The following is a 19,927-nucleotide window of genomic DNA, read 5'->3' as shown; positions in this document are numbered from 1 at the left end:
CTCACGTCACAAAAGCATTCTCCAAACAGTCTACAAGGCTAAGGGATGACTGAATTTAAAAGACAGCACACAGAGAAGCTGCAGCCTCTGGCTGCTATCCTTTCTTAATACTTCTAGCTTTGGAAGTTGCACTTCAATCTCCAGCGGTCACTTGAAGAGCTAAGGTGCTGGAAGAAGTCTCAGGGTCAGAGGCACAAGCTCAGAAATTCCTGTGGCTTCAAAGCTGAAGTAGGGAAAAGCCCCAAACCTCTAACGTTTGTTTACACAGTGTCATCTGCTGCAGCGACTCCAGTTCTCACTCATAAAGGGCAGTGGCGGAGCACGCTGACGTGGTGAGGATACAGGCGATTGGAGAAGAGGATCACGTTTGCTTCTCCTCCTCCCAGCTCTAGCACGCAGGCACTCAGACTAGCGGGAACTGAAAGCTGACCTAATCTCAGGTCTATCAGAAAACCTTTCAGTAAGCAAGGAGCGGCAGAAGGCGAGCATCTGTTTCAACTTACGTTTAGAATTACCTCCCTTTTAGAGAACATACTGGCACTTTCTCTCTCTCCAGAATATAAGTAAAAATGAAAAGGTTGCCAACATGGGACGTGTGCATGGAGATTTTTCTGCCAATTTTTCAGGTTGTCCTAAACTCAAAACAACTTAGCCACTCCTGGTATTCCCTTTCTTAAAGGCTGACTGGCATAATAAAATCAAGTGAAGCTGTTTGTCACAGTTCAGATTTACTGTGTGTGAATCTGCTTTGTCCTCCACCCCACCTAGAAAAAATGATCTCTAGATTAAGATTTATAATTTGCATCTGAATACTCATACTAACTCATTCTGCTCATGTGGTCTACTTTACAAACGTAAGTTTGAGAAATGCCAATTATTACCCATTATTATTACAACTTAGTTCCAATCTGGCTTCCTTCTCTTACTTTAATACTCTTGTTAAAAGCTTATTAGAAGGAATTGTATATATTTTTAAGAGTAATGAGTAAGTTCTAGATCTCAATGAGAATACCCAACTGACCCTAGTAGCCATTTTACCGCTGAGAAAATTTAGGGAAGATCCTAGAGACTTGAACTACCTCCTGCTTATGACTGGTTTTAGAGCCTAAAATTGAAATGCTGTGTTAGAAGCAATTGAGGGTTGCCTTTCTCGTCTAGTTCTTTTGTACCACAATGTTGTTTGTAATTGGAGCCACCCTTCCAACTCTCTCTGCCACTATCTCTTTTCTCAAGTTCCTGTAGGAACGCCTATTTAATAGGGAGTGTTAAAGAGGAAAAGTAGGACCTGTGGCTTCAGTCTCATCTTCGGGAAAGTTCTGTCGTCTAAGGCTGGGTAACAAAATGGTTGCCGTCTGTCTGAGAACTCTATAGCTTCTACCATAATGAGAGAAACCAATTTCTATTAAAAAAAAAGGGAATGTTGTAGAATCATACTGCTGTTCGAAACCCTGCAAGTTCAAACAATAGGAACATGTATGAGCCTCAGAAGAACTGTGTGAAAGCCTCTTGAGAGAATACAGGTTTGAATAGAGTCTATCATTTGAGTTTTATGCATTTTGGCACATGAGAGAGAGAGAGAGAGATGATATAACTGATTTTAAAAAAGAGCAAATGCATAGTAGCTAACTGTTTTTTAACATTGAGGACATTCTCCAAAAAGTACTACTTACTGGTATTTTAATTACATTAATTACGTACTTTAAAACTTTTTAAAAAAAATTTAATGTGAATGAGTGCTTTGTCCCCCTGTTTATCTAGGTACCTGGTACATAGGAGGCCTTAAGGCAGCATCTAGTCCTCTGGAACTGGAGTGAACAAATGGGTGTGTGAGTGCTGGGCACCGAACCCAGCTTCTTTAGGAGAGAAACAAGGGTTCTTAAGCACTAAGCCCAGTTACCTATATTTTTTATAATTTAGTCTTCAGTCACCTCGTGTTGTGGAATAATCTTTTTGTACACCATGAAGGTTTGTTGCTCAGAATGGTTTAATACAAAGCTGAACGGCCAATAGCAAGGCAGGATTTTCAGGGTGGAGAAGAGTCTGGGAAGAAATAGGGTGGAGATGCAGAGAGTCAACAGTCAGTCATGGAAGAAGCAAGAAAGCAGTTTGGGCAGTACAGAACAAATATAATAAAATGATGAGGCAGAAAGCAAATAAACAGAAACGTGTCAAGTTATAAAATCTAGCAAAAAAACAAGCCTATGCTATCAGGCAAGCTTTAATAATTAATAAAAGTGTGTGCGGTTATTCAGGAGCTGGCAGACTGGCAGGCGGGACAGAGAGCTCTGCCTGCATCCTCCATTTACAAAGGGAACTTTTTCAATAGGAAGTGTTTCCATGGAGTCGGCAAGCAACTCAAGAGAACTGATCTTGGAAGCATTCAAGGGAAACCCTTCAAACCAGTCAACCTGAGTTTATCTGGTTGCAGAAACAGACCACCTGGGTAGTCAAATTCTGCACTGAGCAAACAAAGCTTTTTAAAACTGTAGTAACATAAAGGCCACATAACATAAACAAGCAAACAAAAAGAAACAAACAAGAAGCAGTATCTTAAACAATGTCTTAAGAACATGTAATCATTTAAACTTATCCACCTATATGTAGGCAGATCTGAGGTGCCATTCTGAGCCCTGTGCTTTGCTAGTTTTTTTTTTTTTACATATATTATTTCATTGAATCTCTACAGAAGGGCTGAGGAAGCAGAAATATCCCAGAATCTCTTTCATCCAGTTAAGAAGTAGTACTGCTATAATGTATATACATTTGACTCCATGCTTAGTTCTGTCTACCATAAGAAGTGGCTTTGTTTTTGTTTGTTCTTAATTTGGTCCTTATAAGGCTGCCATAGTTGTCTGTAACACATGACCATATATTTGGCAGCTTAAAACAGCAGCAATTAGTTGTCTCACAGTTTGGGGGACTGTAAATCTGGTATCAGAGTATAAATTTCCCTGCTCCAAGCCCTCCAGAAAAGGTTCCACTCAATGTCTCTTGCAGCTTCTCCATCCACGATTATTTTTCCCTCCTGGCCCATCTGATGTATTCACCCCTCCAGAGTTTCAAATCAGTTATAGCCTACTGTCTTCAAACTCAAATACTAACAGTTCAAATACCTCCAGTTTCATACTTTACATAACATGATCCATCCCTAGATGAAATTATTCTCTATCAATGTTTCTACAAAACTAGAATATAAGTAATTCGTTCTCAAATGCAATGATAAAAAGGGCACGGAACAATAGTTATAGAAAGTACAGTTCCCCAAAGAGGGCAACGCAGGAACAAGGTGTCCTTAACTGTCCCAAGCAATTTCAGACCCAGCAAAGGAATTTTTTTGTTTGTTTGTTTGTTTGTGTAGTTTAGAAACAATTCTCTTTGGCTTGCAGGTTCAGCTTCTGGCTCCACAGTGGGAAGATTTTTTTAAACCTGTGTACTCAAACAGCTGAATTTGTTCCCAAGACTCTGTGATTGCAGTGACCTTTCCTCTTGTCTTTAAGATAGCATGTGAAAAAGTTTTATGCAGTTTATGACCCTTCCTGTCCATAAAATCTGTGGGGCACTTGATAATCTTACTTCATCTTGCCTTTTTTTCTTTTAATCCCATCTTAATCCAAAGAGGCAGTCTCTGACAATTTAACATCCTCAAAATCACGGCGGGAATTTTACGTGAGTGGTGGAGAATCCTCGTTAACAGAACTTGGTCAATCTCATTATTATTCCTAGCTGCTATTGAATTGACATCAATGTCACCTCTAAGCGTACCCTAAGGTTGTTCAGCAGCTCCTTGGACCTGCTCTTTCTAAGGGTCTCCTAGCTTAAAATATTTTACAACCAAATAAATTGAGATTGTGCTTTCTCTCCTTAGCAAGTTTCTCTTCACTTTACCCTCTTTGTCTTGAATTTTCCTGTAGCCACAGGAAAGCAGGCTGTCCTTCAGCATTAGCCTTGGGGATGGCCCAGATAATCGAGCTGACCACTTACAAACTGATCCACCCATCCTCCAGTTTTACTAACAGACTTCTCATTGGTTTTTCCCGGCTGTCACCAGAGGCATTGATAACACTCCTATTTTCACCAATAAAAGTTTACTAAGACATGGGTATTCCCAGGTGATTTGGGCTTGACTATGTGCTCGTCTTCCACATTTCAAACAGAATATCTTTAGTGCCCATGTTTCTACCAGGCATCTGCTTCAGAAAAATCTAGACATTTTTAATACACGTCTGAAGATTCTTCCGTTTTATGCTCAGTGTTCAATTCCAAGTCACTCTTACATTTTTTAGGCATTTCTTGTAGCAGCCTTCTATTTTGCCTGTCAAAAACCTATGGTTTCTGTAACAAAAGACCACAGAGGTGGTTATTCCAGTGCAAATGTGTTATTTCACTGCCCTGGAGAGCAGATGTCTGATATCAGTTTCAGTTTCAGAGGATCTGCATCAAGGGATCAGAGGGATCAAGCTCTTTTGTGGCTTCTGGAAGGGAAGTCTGCTCTTCCCCAGTTTAGTTACAGGATCCTCTGCAGTTCCTCATTAGAATGTTGGTGACAGCGTATAGGGTCCACGTGGCTAAAAAGAGGTAATGCCCCATCTTTTTTGTAAAATTTCTACTGCAACTTTACTATATAAAGTTGCATCCACAGGGTTTGAGGATTAGGTCCTGATGTCTATGAATGACTACCATTTAACATGTTTATCTATTATTCTCCAATATAGGTAAGCTTCTGAAATTTGCTCGTTAATCCATGAGATGAGTGTACCCAATGATTATTTAGTTCAGTTCGGTGGCACTCATTTTATAGATAAGTCTCTGAGGTCAAGATAAAGAGAATGACCAGTTTAAGATCTCATGGTAAATGTTTTCACACAACCAAGACCACATGGCACATCCCTTTACTACGCTGTTTGTAGAGCATTCTTCTTTTCTTCCAAAGGAATTACTGAGAATTTCTCATTTCTTCATAGTCACCCATATGATCCAAGAATAAGAATAAATAACTTGAAATCAGAAACAACTTTCAGTAGCAGCAAGAATTTTAAAGGGGAGGAGATCCATTATTAATATCCATAGAATATAATCAAAAGATTTTGTAAAACTGAGGATATATGAAAAATGATTAATTTCATACTAATACAATTGTAATTCAGAGATTTGGATGAACTTAAGTTTTTCAGAGTCAAAAAGTAACAATTTTTCTATTTCTCAGAATTGGAAAATAAGAGCTGAATGGAAGGGTATGAGATCAATTACATCGCTCCCTTCTCTGCAGAGTACAAAGTACAGAGAATATCAATCATACTTTCATATGACCGACCCCCAAAAAGTCTCAATGCCTTGACTAAGGCTATAAAGTTGGAATGATTGATTTGCTTAATAACAAATGTGGAGAAAACTGATTATATACGCCAGGTACTGAATTAAGAGTTGCTATCAAAGGTCAATGAGACATAGTGTGCAAGCAGAGCGACTTTCTCATCAGAATGAAGCTACGGGTAAGCAGTGAACAATCAGATGGAAACTGTGTAATGGTGGAGTAGGGTTCTGGAGGCATGGGAATGATCAAAACAGCATCCTCGAGATGGCACCTGGATGAAATCTGGAAGGAAGGGGAGCTGGGAATGAGGGCAAGGACTCCACTCCAAGGGCATCTTATGCGGTCTTGAAGTGGGAACACAGAGATTGGGAATTACAGGATCAACATCAACTGGAGATGTCTGTAATGAGGGCACAAGAATAAGCGGGACTGGGAGTGAGTGGGGAGAAAAGTGCGGTCATTCTACATGAAATGCAATGGACACTGGGAAAAAATGTCTCACAGACAACTGACTTTGTGGATGTTCACCTTCCAGAGCCAAACACTGACAAAGATGGGAAGGCTTCTGTAATAGACTAATTTGAAACAGAATGAGGTACTGTTGAAAAGTAGGCCAGAATAAAAGGTAGCTATTTATTGTGACTATTTCATGAAAACCAATATTTTTTATGTAGGCTGCTCAACCCACGATCAGGCGAAGTTTGATATTGACTCACGCTAACTCCTGTATCTTCAGGCTGGGCACAACTTTTATGCTTAACTTTTCTCATCCAACAATAATGCAGGGTCACAAAGACTACCTTATTTTTATACTACTGTTTGGAGAATCAACTGGTGAAAACATTAAAATGTTTTGCAAACTATAAAATAGAGTTGGACAGTGTAATATCAATATTATTCCTAATTTAAAAATATTAGCTAATCCAGAGATCTTCCTAGATAATGAATAATTAGTAACTATACAAGTTAGTCATCTTGTCAAATAGCAATAAAAGCTAACACCTCTGAGCTCTGTTCAAGGTCCTAGATGTAGAACTTATCATTCCAACCACACTTGTAAATCTGTGAACATACCTTCAGATCAATAAGGAGGCAGATTATTAGTAACATATTTTGCTTAGGTGCAGAAACGAAGCCTTGGGTAGTCACTTGGCCAAGATCACACTGCTGTGTAATTTCAGATTTCAGATTCTTTACCCAAAAGTCTGATTCCGAAGCATCCGGTTTCATTACTGGATGCCACTATTTATAATGACCTCTTCTCCTTGTTTGCTTCCGAAATGCTGAAGTATTTAATTTGCTGGAGAATGAGCTGTAGCCTCATCTTGTTTCTTTCTCTGATGACTTAGATCAAATAAGTATAAGAGTATTTGGGAGAAGAACAAAGGCACAACCTGGCGGTGGACGGGGATATCCCAGTAATTCTAGTGTGGAACCTGCTGAGAAGTATACAGTCCCTTCCCAGGGTTCCACATATTAAGAATCTTTAAAGCTGCCCATATTTTAAATTTTAAGCTAATGGCCATCTGATCTATCAAGAGTTGCTTCGTATTTCCAGTTAAAAAAATACTGTTCTGAGTTTTGTTTTAATCCAACTAGAATTTTTTTTTGCTACTAACTGTACTTTAATTATGCCAATCACAATACTACATAATGGCTTTTTCCCAATGTTTCTCAGTTTTCTTTCCATGATTTTCTTTACTTCGCAAAGTCAATGAGAGGGCTGGAAAGATGACTTAGTGGTTAAGGGCACTTGTTGATCTTGCAGAGGACCTGGGTTCATTCAGTTCCTAGCACCCATATGGTGGCTCATCATAACTCCATTCTAAGAAGTCCAACACCTTTCTCTGATCTCTTTGGGCACCAGGAAAGCACAAGGTGTGAATGCATGCATGCAAGCAAGACACTCATATACATCAAATGAACCTAAACAAATCAAATTAAGGGCTGGAGAGATGGCTCAGAGGTTAAGAACACTGGCTGCTCTTCAAGAGGTCCTGAGTTCAATTCCCAGCAACCACATGGTGGCTCACAACCATCTGTAATGAGATCTGGTACCCTCCTCTGGTGTGTGGGCATACATGAAGAGAGAATGTTGCATACATAAAAAATAAATAAATCTTTAAAGCAACAACAACAAAAAAAATCAAATTAATTGGGGGCGATGTTTAAAATGAAGAAAGTTAGTTTTAAACCAAAAACATGTTCAAGTGATATTTTGTCAGAAAAGCTGAGACCCTAAAATGTAGGGTTATTTCACACTTGCTTCTCAACATGCCAGCAAGTTCCAACGTAGTCCGTGCACCACTCACTCTGTTGCTGTGCCGTTTCCTGAATACCCTATAGTTGTGAATGCGCATGCTCCAGCGTTGTCTTTTAGTGAATTCTACTTTTATTTATTCTTCCGTCATGACTTGTTGGATGTCTCTTTGACTTAGTGTTTGCTACTCTAGTCATTCTTTACTGCTTCTCTGCTCTGAGGATAAATTGTGTTCTCTCATCTTACAGCTCCCTGTGATGAGCTCTTGTCTCTGGAATGAAAACTTGTAAGGGAAGAGCCCAGCAGGTTGAAGTAGAGGGACAATAAGTGAAAGCCACAACACAGTATCTGTGATACACAAAACTGCATCACAGTGACATACAATGTGGCTGAAAATGTGTAATTCCAGAAGAAACGGCTACTTTTCTCTTTCTGCCTTTCATCCTATAATCTCTCTTCATTGCCCCATGCTACCTGTTCTGTGCCAATAATTTTTCTTCTTTTGTAAAATTTGCTATAGCTTGAGTCCTTGAAGACTATTGTCTCTACCCCCCATTCTTCGTTCTCATCCTAAACCCATCTTTTATGTTCAAATACCTGTTAACAGTCTTTTGAAAGCCTCCACTCTTTCCTCAAACTTCAGAACACTAAGAATATCAAAGTTCAAATCAAATTTTAGGAAGTTCTTATGGTGCCTCAATTATCTTTCTGCAATGTTAGGATTGTTAATTTCTACTATTACAAATAATAATTCTTTTTTTCCCTGAAGAAGATGGAAGCATCATACTCATTTTTTAAATACTATATCTGCTTGATGAAGACTTAATACATGCCATAGAATAGCATGCTGTGTCCATGTATCAACTCCCATTTCTGTGACCTTTGGTCAAGCCCAGTCTCAGTGTCCCTTCTCCTAGTGTCCTGCACTTCCCTTAGCCCACCTCTCCAGGTCCCTTTCTCACCACTAGGATCAGAAGAGTTTCCCTGGTTTCTGTTCTGGTACCTACTTATCTCTTTTGGTGCTCACTGTAGCATTCTCGATGTCTTGACTTAGTTGTCTGCTTGACACTGTCAGTATGTTTTTACGTTTTTAGCTCCATGAGAGCAGAACCATTACTCGACATTCTCAAACATGGAACCTTGTCAGTACTTGACACAATACCAGACACAAAAAATAATTAGTTCATATTTCTATGAAGTGAGTTAAATAATGAGGGGATGCTCTACTTTCATCTTCATCAGGTAGGAAAAGAGGACAATTAATACCTTCCTGTACTGATGACACCTCACACAGAGCTGCACACTCTTGTCTTGCACTTTGGACCCAAACCTGTGACTGCTGAGTCCACTTTCACCCTATATCCATATTTAATTGCTTTGAAAGAAAGACCATGCTTTTCTCATTCCATCATTAAGATAGAGTTGCTTTAGCAAGACTTGGGTCTAAGTTTTCTTTCTGCTGATACACAGATTATTGATGACCTCTGTGGGCTTCCTCTTAGGTCACAGGTTTTCCTTTCAGTTAATTTAACATACAGTTGATGGCAGGAGTCGGGTTGTATTTTCTTGTCAGGTCAGCCCTTTTGCGGGGCAATGCTGATCATTTGCCTGAGCTCTATCCTGGGAGTTAAAGCGCTTGTCCTCATCACTCTAGTGAATCTCCCTACCCCCTCCTCACACTCTGAGTCCTCTTTTCCTCTTGTCCTTTTCTTCCAGTTTCTAGAATTTTCGTTACACATTTTGCACTTTCTGGCTGGTTGGATGACTGCTTTATAAATCTAAAGCTCTCCTGTAGTTTTGTTCAACAGGCTCTTACATTGTAATCTGGTTATCTTCTTCCTCACTCCCTCCACGTCTATGCAATTATATCATTCCAGAGATACATCTAAAAATACCCATGAGATCTAATAAGTATTGTTACTAATATTGCTACAAAAGCTCTCCCTTTAGATGTAAATATGTCATGTGTCGCCACATTTGCCATATTATAGATTATTAACTGTTCCTTTCATTATACTGATAAATTCATAGCTTCAAATTTGGAAACAATTAAAAAAGAAGCTCGATTTTTAGTTATTGTTATAGTAAGAGATAAATTTAATACAAATAAATAGCCAGATTCTGTTTATAAAACATATAACTCTAATTTAGCAGGTAGTCCCCAAAGGTGCTTTCTTGGAAAAAGAATATGAGTAGTATTACATATTTCTGGAGATCTTAACTACTGTCTGTATTTCAAAATATTGCTAATAGAGATCTACATGTCTTTATTTGGTTAAGCAGAAATACAAATTGTGTGTGCATGTGTGTGTGTGTGTGTGTGCGTGTGTATTCCCCTTCCCAATAATCAGAATTTAAAAAGGCATGGATTTTGTTTTAAAAGCTATATATACTTGCCAAAGCTATACAAAGAAGTATGATAATCTTAGTAACATTCTGAAAGTTGGGATCATCAATCAGCTCTGAATCAGTATTTATCCTCTCCTATAATATATGGGGAAAATATGTATTCTTAAATTATCATTGCTTTACCTTATACAAGTTTAGGAGAAGAAATGAAGGCACAAAAGGTATCAAAGCACTTAGGGAGTTATACAAATGCAAACAGAGTTAAAAAAATCATAGAACAAAACAGCAGAAATGGGTATGGGTTCAGAGTTTAAGATGGAAATCAAATATAGAATTACGTCCTTCTAGGGCTTTGCTCCCTTTGGTATAGGCAGAGCTTAAAAAACCTGGCCTGGAGGGTGGGGTACAAAAGGATTAGCTTTTGATTCAGTGTAATGGGGTCCCGGTAGAGTGCGTCCAATTTAAAAGGATGAGGTTCTTGTGTGTTGAACATCCCAAACTGTCTGTCTGCACTTCTGGCCTTACATATGAGGCCCCAGGGTGCTAAGTGATGATTTATTTGGCTTCAGGGATATGAAGTCATTTTAAACATTTTGAAAAATAAATTAAAAACAAACAAAAATAGAAGAGAAAAATAATAGGAGAGGCGATAAACCAATTAGGGTTCACAATGTTTCTAAAATAGAGTTGCCATAGGGCATCTCAAAACAAAACTACCAGAATGTAATTGAGCCTTGACTTGAGTTGCAGTACTACAGATGGCAAGTTATTCTCAACATGAGAGGGAGACTTTAAGAAAGATTAAGAATAAAACAACAATTATTTTTATCAAGACAGTGAGTATTCTAAAAGGTACCCGAAAGAGACTAATAACTTATCTGAGGGATGATATGGCTGTTAAACGAGTCCTTCAGCTTTCTGTTAACCCAAACTGCAGAATTACATCACAGTTATAGTGGAATTATTAGGTTTGTCTAGTTAATTTAATTATTTAGAGTTTAGGGTACATGAGTTTAATCAAGACATTCCCTTCTATTAGGCTTAGTCGGGTAATAAATTAACATATTCATCACAGCATTCATTGCAGGAAGCATGCCAAACATCTGAAAGTCCCTCATTATTGGTAATACACATAGTGACAGGTTAGGCCTAGGTAAAGGTGGACAGACTGCAGCAGAAGAATTATTAGGTGAACTATACAATGAGGTAATGCTGTACTGCCAGAACTATGAATCTCTCGAAGGGTAATTGGATGCACGTGTTCACAGCAGCATAAAGTCACTGTCCAGTTATCCACCTTACATGGGAATCTACTCCGAGTGTCTTCTTTGATTTAGTGTTCCAATTAGAACACAGCGTTCAAAGAAAGAACACTAACGGCCTGATTTAAAGGTAAGGGGCCTTGACGACCATTATTTTGTGGGTGACCTGGTGGATATTGTGAATGTTTCTATGAATAAAAAAAAATGTGTTCCGATTAAGGTCTTACTTTAAAAATACCCTAGATAATAACATCAAAATTTTGTATCCATCAATCCAGTATCAGGAGTACCTGGTGGATCCTAGGCTTCAGCTCTAGTTCTCTCTTCTAACTTGGGAGGCACCTTTATGCTGTTCTTTGGTGCACCCACTTACAGGTTACAGGTAAAAGTAATATTGGGAGAAAATATGCTGATAAGAAAGCATCAATATCTTACATCTGAAAAAAAAGCAAATTGAAAAAGTTGTCGAGTGGTAAATATAAAAGATCCTAAGTAATTGTGATATACCTTGTAGGGTTAAGATACATTTGTATAAAACACTTGAAACAGAATGAAGATTTTTTTATAGCCCTACCTTGTTGGAAAACTGTTTGAAAATTGCATGCACAGAGATCTATATTCGGTTTCACTGCAAAACTACAAGAGGATTTCAACTTCTTCAGGGGAAATGCTAATATTTTACTTAAATTAAGCAAACATCAACTATTAATGTTGACAAATGTTGGACCAGTCACAGTAAAACTGTCATCTGGATAACTATTCATTGCAAAGTTCAGAGAATTAATGTTAAAGTAGATTAAAATCACTTTGAATCCACATGTATTCTCTTCCTTTGGAAGGATAATAAATATCATTTGCACTATAATTTTTGATAAGCATATGGACATTAAGGTTTGGGAAAGATGTAGATAGATATCCATAAGGCAGCTCATAAATGTGAGGAACATTAGTTCCATCTTAAATGAGCTGTCAGCCCTTTTCCCAGGATTTTAGTTTGTGGAAAGGTAGACATTTGGATAATAAATGGGGTTTGCCTCTGAACATTAAAGTAATTGTATAGGAATTTAAAGTATCTATTCATGTTCATTGCAAGTTATTTAATTTCTAAGGAAACACACTAGAGTAAGAGTTTATGTTATAAGCTATTAGTGACAATGTAGAAGAAAATGTGCAGACAATGGACTTTGATTTACTAGGACCCTTCTTTTTCAAAAATTGTAAGTTTAAATATTATTTTGGAAACACATGCTTTTAAGGAATGGTCTGTACCTTCAGGTACCAGGTTACTGACATTCCCAAGACCTAGAGTTTGGTGCCTGAATTCTCCTCCTCCACTGCCAGCATGCGATTCCTGCCAACTGGTTTGTTGGGTTCTTCTAGTAGGTGGTTATAAATCAGGTTTATGAAGAGGAAACTCTCAAATTGTGCATTTTAATGGATTTATGATAAAGCCATCAAAGTGGAGGGTCCACATGGTAGAGATGCAGTAAAGGTAATAGGACAGTGTCATGTAAACATTAAATACAGTGCCTTCCACCTTCATAAATCCTCGACGCTGATGATTAAATGCTTCTGGTTATAAATTTTGCAAGCAAATTCTAGAAAGAACCACAATTGTAAATAAGACACCAGCAGAAGCCATAAATTGCCATAGAATTCCCTCACACTACAGAACACTCTTGAGTATTTATTATGAGACAGTACTCCTCAACAACTATTTATTTTAGCTTTTTTTTTCAATAATAAACTGAATTTTGATTAAAACAATAATGCCAACCTTTAGTTCTATGTCTAGCATTACAATCTATCATTTTTATGTGGCAAAATATGTTTTTGATTTACGGATTCACTTTGCAAGCGTTACTGTCTGCAAAGCTTTAGGTCTCTATAATGTCATTCTTTGTAGGGTCACCTGTTAGAAGTTCCTGCAACAGCCTGAGCTCCCACAGGTATTCCCAATCAAATTATTTTATTGCACGTGGGAACAATTAAGCACTTGGCCCTCAGCTGTAAACAATTACTATAGACAATGACATTCATGGATTTTCCTAAATAGTCATGTACTCCTAATGACCTCTGCTCACATAAGTGAGATTGATGTGTGTGTACTTTCTGTGTGTCCACAAGCAATTATATTCCCAAACATAATAGCAAGAGAGAGGCTTGACCTGGATGATACACTGCCATTGTCTGGTACCAGGTGACCACCTGCACTGATTATCTCTAACATTTTCTTTTCTTCCCACAGCCATTTTACTTCTCTTCCAATTAAGACTGAAATCAATGGGTTTTTGATCCTACTGCACCTATTGGTTTTGTGGAAGCCTAGGCAGTTTGGATGCTCACCTTACTAGACCTGGATGGAGGCGGGTGGTCCTTGGACTTCCCACAGGGCAGAAAACCCTGATTGCTCTTTGGGCTGAGGAGGGATGGGGACTTGATTGGGGGAGGGGGAGGGAAAGGGGAGGCGGCGGTGGGGAAGAGACAGAAATCTTTTTAAAAAAAAAGACTGAAATCTATTAGCGTTCACAGCAAAAGGCACCACGAGTTTTAAATGATTTGTTCTTAGGAGGCTGGAAATGTCTTGGTCTAATAAACTTGAATTCTTGTGCAGTTTAGCAGAGCGCTACAGCCTACAAGGAGAGATAACCAGATAGATAGGGTTAGATTTGCAATGTGCTTCTGTCACTTGCCAGTTGAGTGTTTGGAAACTTTGCATCATTCCACCTTAATTTAAATATTTTAAAATGCTCATAGTTAATCAAAGCTATGTTACTATGATGAGTACTAATTGGGACACATATTTCAAGATATGGCTGTGTGCTCTATACTCCCTGTGTTTCATAATCTTTTCTCAGAGAGGCCCATAAGCTCTGGGATGCTGTATTGGGAACATCCATTCAGTTGTCTCTCGTTTGGGGATACGTTTTCCTTTCACTAGATTATTCTTTTTCTTCAAGTGACAGCCATGGGAGAAGCTCACAGCTGTTTTCCTCATGTCCAGAAATAAGTCAACCAGTCCCATTTGCAGGGGGACCTAACAGCTGTATCCAGCCTTTCTAGGAGGTCAGAAGCAGAGCTGAGTGGTAATGTTTCAAGGGCAAAGCTCTAGATGTAAGGAATGATAAAACAAACCCTAAATGAGCCTGCGCATATCTAGTGACAGATATGCTATAGCCAGTCTCAATTATTCAAGCTTCCTCAGTCTTCATAATTCACCCCTACTCTCTTTATTCTACTTCCAGATAATAGCAAAGAGCAACACACACACACACACACACACACACACACTCACACCCCGCTACATCCCAGCTCTCCCCTTCTAAAGAAAAAAGCTTTAGTAATCACTTAATTTGAGAAGAATTTCTTTAGCACATGTCAGCCTTTCAGATCTATTCAAAACAAAGGTGCTAACTTTGGAGGATGAAGTTTTAAAAAAGCATCATTTTGCAATACTTATGAATGAGTTCCACTCTTCCCTTTTGTTAGCATTCTGCTGGCAATGAGCCAGTGAAACACTGTTTAATTATCCAAGGCATCAAAAATATATCACCTCTTAGGTAAGCGGTGATGGTATTCTAACAGCAATGATACCAGGGTCAAAAGTAACAAAGAAAAGTAGTCTTCAAATATGCAAATCTCAAAATAACATTTTTGTGCATTGATACTAAGTAATATCTTGTTTAGGACAATGGTCCCAAAATGTGGCTTTTGGACAAGGACCTGACACTCTTCAGAGGTTAGATAGTCTACTCGTTAACAGGCTACTCTTTGGTGGGCTGACTTGTTGGCTGCCCTGTGGGTGTGGCAAATGTTTCTTATGTGCAATTATGCAACATTTAAACAATATCTAAATGATACCATGTATTTCAGCTGAATCAGTCTAGCTGGAAATGATAGCCGCATTCTGATGCCTGGGCCACATGTAAAATTAAGGCCTTTTCAATCTGTGCTTTTCACTTGCTATGTTTTGATACACATGTTCTTGGAAAGCTTAAATTAGTTATGGTTTGACAATATTTAGCAATATAACCACCACCCTTCTCCTTTAAACCGTTAATTAGAACGGTCTTCTTATATTATATATTTAGCTTTTAATTTCAAAACGGACTATTAGTAATTACCATATTTTATTCCACAAAAGAGATAATGTCTATTTTTTAATGTTAGGTTGGAAATTTGTTGTACTTGTTTGTGCAATTAAAGTTGCATAATTTTCTCATTTGGGATAGTTCATATTGTAAAAATAAAACTCAATGTGTTCCCTGGGAGTCATTTTACTAAGTAGTTCATGGCACAGGGATCATTATTTTACAAAATAGTCATCTGAGTATCATAAACTAAAATATCTTCAGGTTGATCATTACATCACATTTTAAGAAACGCTTAAAACAGTAACAGCAAGACCTAGCTATTATCAAAATGTTAAGAAGAGGAAAGTAAGCTCAAAGTTAAAACTTGGACATTTTGCTCAGTATCTTCATGTTTTCCATATGAACAAAAGAAATTCGGGCCATGGGAATTATAAAAGAGAAAACAGTGCAGCCCAGTTTGGAGGCGGCTTCTTCCTTTAACTGAGCACCACTACGGATTTTGTTTTAGAAGTAGGTATAGCTATTACATTCGCATCAGCAGACCATAAAGACTGTTTATAGGATAGCATCTGTCACACTCAGGTGACAAGAGACTTTCAAGGAAGAGAAATTATCATTAAAGATACTATTTCAGCTACTTTCTTAGCATCAGAATGAAATATATTAGCATATATAATAAGGTATTTAATATTTCCAATACTAAACCTAACATAGATTACTTCAAATGCTTCCGTAAAGGTATTACTTAAAAAGATATTGCCAATTTTAATGAGCAACTAGGACGAAAGCAACTGAAAAGGAACAAAAGAATGTTGGATGTTTGTGAGTCCCACAAGAAGAAAACTAAGTCTCAATTTATTTAGTCTTTATTGAAAAATAAAATACTGAATTCTGGTCAGTTGTCATTTTTATGACAACCGAGTCAAAAAAAAAGTCTGAAATTGGTTTACTCACATATTTCAGCGTGCTGGCCAGTATATGTTTGGAATTCCCAAAGAACTGACACAAAGTGTTCCCTTTGAAAGGTGACTTGGAATTTACCGCAGAGATAAAGCCAAGTGGTCATTAAAGATGTTTAAATGTCATTGTCTACTGTCTTCAGTGTGCCATTACATAGCCTTGGGAATCCTTTCAAAGAACTATCAATAGAATATGAATAAGTCTCAGCACATGAAAGCAACCAGAAAAGGAAGCCAACAGCATAATTTGGCTTGCCTGGGTTGGTTCAAGAAGAGACTTGGTATCCACCCCTTCCCTTCTCATTTTTCCTCCCCCTTTTCAGGCTCTCCCCTCCCCCAACCCAAGACAGACCAGGGAAAGAAAGGCCAGAGAGACAGGAAGAAGGAGAGAAAGAGATCCAAGGATCCCCTGCCGAATGTGTGCTGGGGAGACAAACCTCGCCCTATGGGATACAGCCTTGGAAACAGACTTAGGCTTTTGCTTTGAAAATAAAAGAATGACAATGAAATTTGTGTGAGGTCTGTGTGAATCCAGTCCCAGATGTTTACAATGCTGTAGTACTATGCCTCTGCAATATGAGAGGGTTCAGAAGAAACAGTACAACAAGACTCCACAAAGCAGCGCATATGCTATTGACAATGCAGACATGAGCATCATGTTACCAAGAGAGAAGGCAGGCAAGAGACAAACAGCCGTGGTGCTGCCCGAAACGCTAACTTCACGGACTGCAAGCACTCAAACCAGAAAGAGGGACCCAAAATGGGGGTGGGGGGGAGAGTTCAAAACTAGGGGAAAAAACCTTTTGGCTTCTATCTAGAAGTGGTGGGGCAAAAGATGGGGGCCGGTAGACTGTGGAAGTGACTCTTCTTCCGTAAAGGTCATATAAAGCCCCTATAATTGACAGTGGATAATTATTTTCAGCTTTAGGAGTCTGTCCCAAAACTCTTAAGGTTGCCAGTGAAAAGAAACAAAATGTGTTTACTTGAGCCATTTCCAGGAAGGAGGGAAAGGAGACCTTTGGATGAGATGGGGGGGGGGGGGNAGGGGGGGGGGGGGGAGCGGTTGGAGACAGAATGGGGAATCTCCTAGCAGCAACAACTCTAGGGTACCGGGAGTGGCCCTGTGAGTGACAAGCTAGAGAGACCCAGAATAGGGTGGCAATAGGTGGAGGAGGCTTGTGTGGTGGAGGGAATCTTGCGGCACAATGTATACTCGGGAGGGGGTTGATTTAGTGTGAAAGTATTCCACTTCATCATTTTACAGGGGTTGGGGACATAAATATTTAGCTGGCCACATCTGGAACAGATTCTGCCCCCCCCCTCCCCGCGTGGGGTGGGGGTGGATAATTGGAAAGAGAGGAGCACGCATTTGTAACTTACTGTACGGACAGTTTTCCTTCTTGGTACCGCTGACCTTTCCGTTCTTCTCAATCTTGAGAAAGTACTTGGTGAAGGAGAACAGCTTTCTCCAGCGGACATCTCCTTGGAGGTGATTGTAGCTCCGCACATGCCTCCCCGCACTGGAAGGAGAGGACAAGGAGGAGGACGAGGAGGAGGAGGAAGAGGAGGAGGAGGAAGAGGAGTTGGTGGCCTCCGGTGACACCATGTCCTGACCAGGAGCTTGGCAGGTGACAGGGACGGAAGACACCAAGAAGAGCAACAAGAAGCAGCAACAGCAGCTCGGCAGGTGGGGAAAGGCTGAGGCACAATGTGTCAGTATCCATTTCCACATTGTACTGAAACTCTCGGCACTGAAAATTGTCTCATCAGAAGGAACATACTGGAAGGGTAAGACCTGGTGCGAGGCAAAGAGACAGCTGGAGGTGGTGGCTACTGGTTAGCTCCCTCCGGGTACGGATCTGGCCAGAAGCGAATACACCAACATCCATAACTCCTCGGAAGTGCCGGCTGCCTGTCCTCGCTCCGTTCTCAGATCCGCTGCTTGTATCTCTCCAGTCTCCGGGTGAACAGTGGACGTGGGTGGCCGCAGCAGTAGGAACTGGTGGTGTCGGTCACCAGCGCTCTCCGCTCCCCACTCAGGGGTTACTTTGTTCTCTTCTTCACTCCTTTCTTCACCATGTTAGATGCAAAAGAGGTCTGAAAAACAGATGACAGCACGGTGAACAAAACCCAAAGTGGGTGGGGTGGGGGTGCAGGAAGACATCTGCGCCCCTCTGCGGTTGGCACCTTCTGGTCCTTCCCTGCAGAGTCCCAGCCTGCTGGCCAACTTAAAAAGTGTGTCTCTTTGGAGTTGTCAGAACTGGAGGCAGCTGCCCAGGCGCTGTTGTTTTCTTCTCCTTCCTTTCTCTTTTTGGTGGTGCCTGTTGATGTGAAGTCTCCCGAAAGCCACTTCTAGTTTGGGGGGCGGCTGGCGGCTGGTGTTTTGTTTGGCTCTACCCTCCACCTCCAAGGCCCTTGGAAAGCCGCTTGTAAACAGGTTGAAGCCTGCAGTCTAAATGTCAGTGCTTTTCAGCCAGAGGTGGGCTCTAACTCTGCTGGTCAAACCTCATTTGCAGGGGTGGAGAAGGCGGGGGAGGGGGTCAAACGGCGGTGGGACATCTGAAACCCTAAGCTGCTGGGAACGCCAGGGAAAAGGGAGGGGGTGGAGAAGGGGCCGGGTGTGGGGGGGGAGCCTGGCGAGAGGAGTGCGCGATGTCTTTGCTCTGAGCTGGGGGCTGCGGGTCCGTTCCTCGCAGCCTCCGTGGGCGCAGCCGCTCCGCAGCCTGCAGCTCCAGCTAATTGCTGCTCCAGCGTCCTGTGCTAGCAGCGCTGGCCACCAGCGCGAGCTGTCCGCATGCTTTCCGAATTTTGCTGCCCTCCGGCGGGAACCACTCCCCTCCTGGGAGCCCCTTGCTCACTTGTTTTCCAGTGTAGTTTTTTTCTTTTTTTTTTCTTTTTTTTTCCTTTTTCTTTCTTTCTCTCCGCCCCCCCCCCCCCCCCATTGGCCGTGAAAATAGAATTTGGAGCCTGGCTTTTGTGCGTTTCTCTCCTCCAGGTCCCAGAAGCAGGGAAGAAGGCTGGGGAGAGAGTACAAGGGGGTGGGGGGGGGATGCTCAGTGCAAACTCTCCCCAAGATTAGCAGATTATAAACTGATAGGAGCTAGAGTCGGAAAGGGAGACCTAACGAGCTGCTTCGTTTCCTCCTTTCCTGCCAGCTTCCAAGGAGGTCTCGGGTTTTAATGAATCATTGATTTCTCGCTTCCGTTGCTGAAGTAAAAAGTTCACACTTTGGCCCTCTCTGACTTTTTAAGCTCAGGGAGATTTATTGTCACCCTTAAACATCGCCTCTCTCTTGGCGTAAATGAAATCAGGGACCCGAGTTACTGATTTCTAATTGCTAACATGAGTCCTTTACAGAATCACGCATGGACTTCAAAGTCTAAGCACTTTCCTGCAACCGCAGATGTTATCACACAATTTGACCAAATCCCCTGCTGCCTGTTTTCTTCCCTATGTAATTTCCTTTGCATCTTACCGTCTAAAGAGGAGGAAAAGTAACGTTTGAAGGGCTGTATTTTACAATGCAGCCTCACTACCTACAAATCTTCCACTCACACCCCAAGCACACGCCAACCCGTAACTCTACCACAGCTAGCACAAACCAGTTCTTAACCCAGATGCAGACAGAAGTCAGGAGCCGCCCAGGAAGCCGTTGCCCAGAATCAAAAGGCACACACACACAGAGAGAAGGA

General features: G+C 40.4%; 1 protein-coding gene across 1 annotated transcript in view; it reads right to left on the bottom strand.

The window, feature by feature from the left end:
• Positions 1 to 18,746, bottom strand: part of Fgf10 (fibroblast growth factor 10) — a 76,240-nt gene extending 57,494 nt beyond the window's left edge. Inside the window, exon 1 of the mRNA XM_050152794.1 lies at positions 17,616 to 18,746. Within this exon, the coding sequence (XP_050008751.1) occupies positions 17,616 to 17,967 (352 nt within the window). The 5' untranslated portion in view covers positions 17,968 to 18,746. The remainder of the gene's footprint in view (positions 1 to 17,615) is intronic.
• Positions 18,747 to 19,927: the final 1,181 nt, after the last annotated feature.

This window comes from Alexandromys fortis, unplaced genomic scaffold (assembly GCF_014885135.2).
Source record: "Alexandromys fortis isolate MF-2015 unplaced genomic scaffold, M_Fortis_MF-2015_v1.1 scaffold_73, whole genome shotgun sequence".
Lineage (NCBI taxonomy): Eukaryota > Metazoa > Chordata > Mammalia > Rodentia > Cricetidae > Alexandromys > Alexandromys fortis.
This window is presented reverse-complemented; position numbering and strand designations above follow the sequence as displayed.